Source organism: Eurosta solidaginis, chromosome 4 (assembly GCF_040869045.1).
Source record: "Eurosta solidaginis isolate ZX-2024a chromosome 4, ASM4086904v1, whole genome shotgun sequence".
Lineage (NCBI taxonomy): Eukaryota > Metazoa > Arthropoda > Insecta > Diptera > Tephritidae > Eurosta > Eurosta solidaginis.
Genome location: NC_090322.1, coordinates 127,670,608 through 127,679,167, shown reverse-complemented (window position 1 = coordinate 127,679,167; position 8,560 = coordinate 127,670,608). Strand labels below are relative to the sequence as shown.

The following is an 8,560-nucleotide window of genomic DNA, read 5'->3' as shown; positions in this document are numbered from 1 at the left end:
GTTTTGCATTTTAGTCCAGTCAAATTAGACCAAAAAATAAGAGAAGTGATGCAAAAAGTTACGAAAAGCTGAAATTCAGTAAAATTGTTTGAAATATAATAAAAAGCCTTTTTATTAAGTATATTTTGTCTAATTTTGTGATACACAATGTTTGTATATTTTAATTGTAATATTTTATTTTGGTCGAAAATTTTATTCAAGGTCAATAAGTTTTTCAATTTTCAAAAAAACGGTAAGTTTTATTATAAAAATATATATACAAAAATTGTAGATTATACATTTATCTACAAAAAACAAACCAATGATTTTTTTCCTACGAGCCACCATTTCTGTTACTGTTCAATTGTGTGCGGAGCTGGGGTTTTATACCTGGCATAATAAGAGAAATACCATTAGTTTTAAACTATACTCTGTATTGAAAACACGTGTTTACTTGTGGAATACGCTTTCTGGGGAAATGTTAAAAAAACGCGCTAAGTACAGTACCTCATAGGTGGCGTGGAAACGTGTTGTTGTTGTTGTTGTTGTAGCAGTGCTTCGCCCCACCCAACAACAACAACATCACAAATTGTCATCAATATCCTCTAACGGCAGTCCAAGGAAACTTGCTGTTTCAACAGGGGTGGACCATAATGAAAGGGGTGTTAGAGACATTGCAAGCGGGGCATACATTTTGTATGTCAGGGTTGATTCTGGATAGGTAAGAGTTTAACCTGTTACAGTATCCAGAACGAAGTTGAGCAAGAGTGACACGCGTTTCTCTGGGGAGTGTGCGTTCCTCTTCCACAAGTTTTGGGTACTTTTCTTTGAGTACTAGATTCACCGGGCAATTCCCGGCATAAAGGTCCGACGCCTGTTTGTGGAGTTCACCAAGGACCTGCTTGTGTTTTGTTGCTTCACACGGCTGGGTTCTCAGGTGCCGTATTTCCTCAAAATGCTTACGGAGATGACTCCTTATGTAGATGGTGTTCTGGGAACATAAGACAGCCCGTGGCGATTCTGAGAGCAGTATTTTGGGAGGCCTGTAGCTTCTTCTAGTGCGTAATTTTTAGGCTTGGCGACCATATGGGTGACGCGTAGCACGTAAACGGCTAGCCAATTGCTTTGTTTGTAGTAATGAGCGTTTCTTTATCTTTTCCCCAGGTACTGCCAGCAAGGGATTTGAGGATTTTATTACGGGTCTGGATTTTCGGAACAATTGCGGCTGTGTGCTTACCAAATTGTAGATCCTGAACAAACGTCACACCCAAGATTTTAGGGTGTAGGACAGTCGGTAGCGTAGTGCCATTGACGTGGATGTTCAAAATGGTCGACATTTGGGACTGCCAAGTTGTAAATAGGGTCGCGGATGATTTAGTCGGTGATAATGCTAGGTTTCGCGAGGCGAAAAAACTGGAGAGATATTCTGTTGCAAAGCTCATCAATCGAAGTGCAATGCCGGTCGTGGTGAGCGTTGAAATCGCCAAGGTTAACTTTCGTCCATACAAATCGATCCAGGTTAGTGTTCTTACTATGACGACCAGAACTTTTTGGATCGATATATCTCAGAAATGGTTGCGCGTAGGAAAAAAATCATGGATACGTTTTTTTTAGATAAATTCATGATCTGCAATTTTTATGTATATATTTTTATGATGAAACATACTGTTTTGCTTGAATAAAATTTTTTTCACATACTGGAATGTTGAGGACTTCCATAATTTTATTTATAATTATATTTTAAACAAATTTACAGATTTTCAGCTGTTGTGGCTTTTTGCACCACCGAATATCGTAATTGACCAGACTATTTGTATGGTATGTACAAGGTTTTAGTATTTAGTTTATCTTTATAAAAATACATTTGATTATTTCTTTTGATAACAACTATAATTGATATTTATAAAATAAATATCTACACTACAATAGAACACTTGTCAAATGCCAATATAGGAATTAAAATTCAAAATTGGGTTTACAACAAAAATTAAAAATTAAAAACTCAGAAAAGGAAGGATACTAATGTATGTATATAGGTGTGTGTTGCTGCAAACAATTTAAAATGATCCGCTTGGTTACATTCATTAGTACATTGCCTTTTTTCTATTCTTTACTTCTTTGGGATATGTTTGGGTATACAATAACTTAACAAAATTATCACGATTTATGTTAGTCGGTATGCATATTTCAAACACCATTCCTTTTTGTGTTTGCTATTAGCAGCATCTCATTATGCCGCTGCACATTGTAGTGATAAAAGAAAGCCTTGCTATATTCAAAAGTAGAAATCATAATTGCACAAGCAGGAGCTACTTTTAATAATCGTGGACCTAAGCCTGCAAATAAACCGCGTATTCCACTCAAGCGATATATGGTCCATAGGCGCTTACGTATATTTAAAGTACTAACATTAGAGACAGGTTTATCTGTAACAAATGCAAGATTAAAGAGGCCAGCATAATAATTAGCATCTACAATAAGCTTACCTGTGAAAAGCACTTTTTCTCCAAATTCAATTTGTTCGTGTGTTTTGACTACGTCAAAAGGTGTCGTAATAGTGGCAGCTAACTGCAATTAATGACAATTAACAACAATTTTATATGTATATTTTATAAAGGGATAGATAAGATAGTTTTTGTAATGTACATATCTTACTCAAAAGGAGTTACTATAAAAGTTTCAATTCTAGGTAAAAGATAGCTCGGGGTAATATATTTAGATTTTAAATTTTTAACACCCTCGTTATGGAACATAGACTCCGAATGGCATCTGCCAAAGTCGATATTTTCGAAAGGGGCATATCCACAAACAGGTCCTCAGTGAACTCCACAAACAGGCGTGGGACCTCTATACCAGGAATTGCCCGGTGAATCCAGTACTCAAAGAACAGTAATCAAAACTTGCGGAAGAGGAACGCATACTCCCCAGGGAAACGCGAGTCACTTGTGGCTCAACCTAGTTCTGGATACTGTAACAGGTTAAACTCTTACCTATCCAGAATCAACCTCGACATACGAAACATATTTCCTGCTTGTAACGTGTCCCCACATGACACCAACCATTTCTTCAACTGTATTGTGGAACCAACGCCAACACCCCTCTCATTATGGTCCACCCCTGTTGAAACAGCAAGTTTCTTTGGACTCCTGTTAGATAGATATATAGTTAATTGAGGATCGCACTGCGACCATTGGTCTATTGTGCCCTCATCTGCTTCACAACACCTCATCCAAGCCGACATCTCTGATGAACCCTAGCAGTTCACCTGGCTTGAGGGATTTGATGTGAGTATGCTCTGGCCATGGTGAGCCCATAAACTTAGCTCTACGTCTTGAGATTGCATCGCACTCCAGGAGGATATGGTCCGCCGTCTCCGATGATCTGTCACAAAATCGGCATGTGTTGTTTGATATTATACCCAGCTTTTGCATGTGGCTGTTCAGTCTGCAGTGTCCTGTAAGAATTGCTGTTAGAGTTCTTAGGTTATTTTTCGAGAGGCCTATAAATGCCCTGTATCGAGTTGTGCAATAACCCCCTAACAGTAGCTAAGATTGTCTTAGGCCTGGCATATTACGCCAGTGTTCTTCCCTCTTTTCCTTTTCTTCTGCCAATAGATGCCCCCTAATTTCCTGCGGGCCTACTGGCAGGAACGTCTCAGGACCAATAGGTCGTATCGTTGCTGCCTCTCTGGCCAGGCTGTCCGCCTGCTCGTTTCCCTCGACGCCCCTGTGGCCTGGAACCCAGGCCAACAGTAATTCATTGTGTGCTCCTAGTTGGTTCAGCTTTTCCACACACTCAAGGACTAGCGCTGATTTTATTTCAAATGCTGAGATGGCCTTGAGGGCGGCCTGGCTGTCACTGAGTATGGCAATTTTCTCATTGGAGTATTTTCGCTGAAGGTTCAGGTCCGCGCACTGGCTTATGGCAAATACCTCCGCTTGAAAAATGCTCGGGTATGCTCCCAGGGGTATTGATATTTTGGCTCTGGGTCCAAATACTCCAGATCCAATCCCCTCTGGGGTCTTCGAGCCATCAGTATACCATACTATACTGTTTAGCTGCTGAATGCTCTCAATTCTGCTTTCTTCCCACGTACCCTTGTCTCCCAGTTCTACTTTATATCTTTTCTCATATACTATGTGCCTGAGGATATCATCCCTCGGGAGTTGAGAGATTGGGATCTTCTCTCTCAATTCCTCTATGTTCCGGGACGATATGACTTTACCTTTGCCCGAGCCCTCCTTAACGATATTAAGGAGGGCTCGCTTGGCTGATTGCTCTATCGATATATGCAGCGGGGTCAGATCGAGGATAGCCTCCAGCGCTGTTGTGTGGCATGTGCGCATAGCTCCCGTGATGCATACACATGCCAGTCGCTGAAGTTTTGACAGTGCTTGCCTCGTCGTCGCCCGAGTTGTTCTCGATGCCCAGGCTATTGAGCCATATGTTATCATAGGTTTTACTATCATGGTATACATCCATCTTAGCACGTGTGGGCTACAGCCCCATGATTTGCCTGCTAGACGTTTGCATACCATGATGGACCTCGTGGACTCCTGTTAGAGGATATTGATGACAATTTGTGATCGGTCGCAACTATTGGATGGGGCGAAGCACTGCTACAACAACAACAAGGAGGATATCCGTAAAAAAAACTAAGCATCCGACCTTCGATATCGTAGGCTTGCACACTTCCTTTATACTACCATAAAATGCATGGGTTAAGAACCGAGCGTAGTGCCATTAACACGCAGATTAGACGTGGATTTAATCAAAACTGTTAAAAACAAAACGACCCTAAAATTGCTCTTACGACAGTGTTTCTCGTATATGTGCCCCTTACTTTCTGCACGGAAACATATACCCAATAAGCTTTCCAGCTAAAGCACGATAACCAGCAAAGTATAATATAAGATGCTCGCTATTACTTACCGAACCAGATATTGCACCTGCCATAAAGCTAAATCCGAACGTCGGTTCCATTACACCGAAGAAGCTTTTTATATTCTCATAACAAGTCCAGTATATGCCGGAGAAAGGCACATCACGTAAGATAGTTGGTGGTAGACCACGAAATAAGCCGAAGAAACCCTGCGTTTTCAATACTGCACGTATTGTGGATATCATTTCAGCGTGACTCATCTTTTGTGATTGCATTTTCGTGCGTATCAACTCGATCGGACTGACAAAGGTGACAGCACAAACGCGCGCTGATACTCCACTAAGCAGCGGTATGTGGAAGGGTATCTCGCGGCCACGTGGTGAGCCCTTCACTTCTGCCAAATACTTATAGTGGAACTCAAGTGCATGCATTTTAAACTGTTCGTAGGCGACGAAGTAGACAATAGTCGATGGAAGCGCTGACACTAGCGTGGGACTTAGTCCCGACCATAATGAACCTACGCCTTCGTTACGTGCGATTTTCACAAAAGCATCCTAATTACCAAAAACAAAAAAATTAATGTCTGACAAAAATATATGTTTTCATGTACACTATATTTGCGCACATGACTGTAAATATGACAGACATTTAAACAAGAAATACATACAATTGTGCCATTTAAACGATTTTCAGGTTTTAGTTGTGGCATAGTTGGATCACATGGGCACAAATGATCCATAAGGCCGTTGCAGTAAAGAAAACATTTATTTGCTGTACTTTGTTGTGCCTGTAGACGCGTCTTCACAACGTCCAATGGAGTCACTAAATAGAGTGTAAATTAAAAGTGCTATGTAGGTACGATGAACCAGATTTATATAAAAACTTACTGAAACATGCTGTTATAAGTGCGCCTGTACAAGCTGAAGCCACCTGTTGTAGTGGACGTATACGAAATCTCGGATCTTCTAATACAGGCTGTAGCTTCCTCTGCGTAACTTTTGTACTCATTTTGGTGCACGAGGGTTTGTGGAGTATATATATATGTCTTCATATGTACACACATAAGTTGTTTATAAAGTATTCGAGTTAACTGATAAGCCGGCAATATATTTTACCATATGTTAGTGGGTAGAGTTCATTGCTATAATACGCGATTTTACTCTTTAACTTGAATGTTTCTCCGTCAGATAAATTTTTTCCGATTTTCTGTTAAATGTATTACCAGCATATGAAAAATCAAAACTAGTGCTCAATTATTTTTATAAACTTTTCCCTACAAGAAACGCTGATAGTTTTACTAATACACTCACACATTGTAAATTTTACCAAGTAGCGCAACTAACAGCTGATCGGTGAAAATTCGCACATCACACGCACAGTTGTCGACTCAGTTTCAAAAAAAAACTTTAGAGATAATCCTTACAAATTTATGTATACAGAATATATATGGCGTTTTTGTTGTTATTGAAACAATAGTTTTATTTATATTAAAGCTTTTATCATTTTTTTTTTAACTTTGAAAAATCTCCGAACACCATTCCTTCATTATATGACATTCGACTGCCTAGTCCACTGCCTTCCACTCTATTCGCAACATAACCTCTACTTAAGCTGCCAAACTATATAGTAAACAATGCACTCACACTTATAATTGACAATAGGGCCGTTCCATTGGTTTATCGAGCTCTGGCTCTGGCTCAAATCTCATTGGAACGATCTGGATCAACTTTATGAGAACTGGCAGCACTAATATAAAACATCTGTTTTGTTGAAAATAAGAAGAAACGTACACAAAATTTTAAGATACTGATAGAATTATTAACATTTAAATAGTTTCGCACGTAAGCAAACTATTTAGTTTCCTTACATCATCTTCAAGTTGTTTACTCTTTCAGTGTTTTTGCTTTTAAATATGGCGAATTCTTTTATGTATACACAAATGTACACATATTTAGTTCAGTGCTAAAATGGCTCAACTATATGGTTGGCTCATCTCACCAGCTGATTTTATTTTTTTCATTTCACTGTAGTAGGGATTGTCAGAAGGAAATGGCAAACTTAAAATGAAACCAACGAATTTACAACATTTTCTTACTACATACAAATGTTGCTAAGTTTTATGTTTTCATTCCATTCCATTCGTCTAACAGCAACACTCTGATTTTGGCAATGTGAACAAATGTATGTTGTTGCTGTAGAGATGAACCAACCATATAGTTGAGCCATGAGTGCTACCAACTCAAAAGTGGTTGGCTGTCAAAAAATCTACTACAGAAAACGAAACGAACAGAACTGCTATACGGATAAGAAATTGAACCAGATAAATATCAGGATCACAACGTTGTTGTTGCATTTGCATGTTAAATTTCTATCCGTATCTCGCTCAAGTCTCAATGGAACGTAACTAATGCTGATCCTGCGATGACGTAAACATTGATACTCAAATTTATGTATGTTCCTTTGTTCGCTCACGCATGTCCGCATATTCCCAACGACAGCCTATATTCATGAAAAAGAACTCAAACTGGGAAAGCTTCGGACACCTGGTACAGAACAAAAGAACATACAGCAGATACCATTATGCATGTGAGACAGATACATAATTCTCAACGGAATTTTATGTATGCGAGAACAGTTTATCCAATTTAATCATGTTGTCACTACTGACTGTCATATGACAATCAAATGATTATCACGGTTGTTTTTTTATTTTTTAAATTCCGTCATTTTCAACCGACGAAAACCATATAAAAAGTAAGTTTAAAAAATGAAAAAGATAGCATTTGTTATGGTAACGCATTTACTATGGAAGCAGTAAGGAAGGCGGTCGGCATGATGTGTTGGTGCACAGTGGCTAGTCATTGTCGGCTGGGGCGGGTCCTTGCCAACCTTACTGTTCCTGCGCCATAAACAGAAAAAAGTTCCTATCATGCCTATCAAAACGAGCAGCTGTCGAATTCAAAACAAACTGACAGAAGCGCAGAGACCGACTCAAAACGCTTATAATTTAAACTAAAACAACATCCGGCTGAACCGGATGTCACGGACAGACCGTTAACATTCAAAAAAATTCAAAAATCTAAAATTCAAAAAAAAACTGGCGCAAAAAAAAATTACCGAACCGGACATGACCGGTTACTAACTCTAAAAACCAAATTCAAAAAAAACTGCTGAAATTAAAATAAAATAACCAAAGGGAAAATAAACATAAAGGGCCGAATATATATAGGGGGCGCCGCGGGTGGTGTTGCGACGCCCGGTGCTTGTCCCTCCCTCAATAACCATGGCCACCGACGCACCTGTATTTCGGTGGCCCCTTACCTGTGTGCCCTAAGTGCCTTCTAAACAAGTAAGGAAGTCAGCATTCCCATATTGTCAACAAATTTATTCAATGCTCATTATTACTACTAACATAGATTTCTCTTTTGTTTTCTCTTACTTCCTACTACAAGGGTTTTGGAACCTATTTAAGCTTATAAACAAATTTTTTTGAAAAAATTGTATAGCAATCAAAAAGGCTATATATGTACTAAAATAAAAATATACTATATATGTAATGAAATAAAATTTTTTTTTGTAGAACTTTGGTCAAATGCCCTTTTTTCTCCTTTTTTTTTTTACAAATCCATCTTAGGGCTGTACAGTTTGGATACAACTCTGCTAATTGGGGCCCCCTTACAAAATTAATAGTTGTTGTAT

General features: G+C 38.9%; 1 protein-coding gene across 1 annotated transcript; it reads right to left on the bottom strand.

Annotated features, from left to right (window-relative positions):
* Nucleotides 1–1,647: 1,647 nt before the first annotated feature.
* Nucleotides 1,648–6,199, bottom strand: LOC137250312 (solute carrier family 25 protein Shawn-like). Its single transcript, XM_067782891.1, has 5 exons — nt 5,749–6,199; nt 5,529–5,683; nt 4,912–5,415; nt 2,466–2,547; nt 1,648–2,405 (listed from the first exon to the last, which is right to left on the bottom strand). Exons 1-5 carry the CDS (start codon nt 5,867–5,869, stop codon nt 2,167–2,169), a joined length of 1,101 nt encoding a protein of 366 aa, XP_067638992.1. The 5' UTR covers nt 5,870–6,199; the 3' UTR covers nt 1,648–2,166.
* Nucleotides 6,200–8,560: the final 2,361 nt, after the last annotated feature.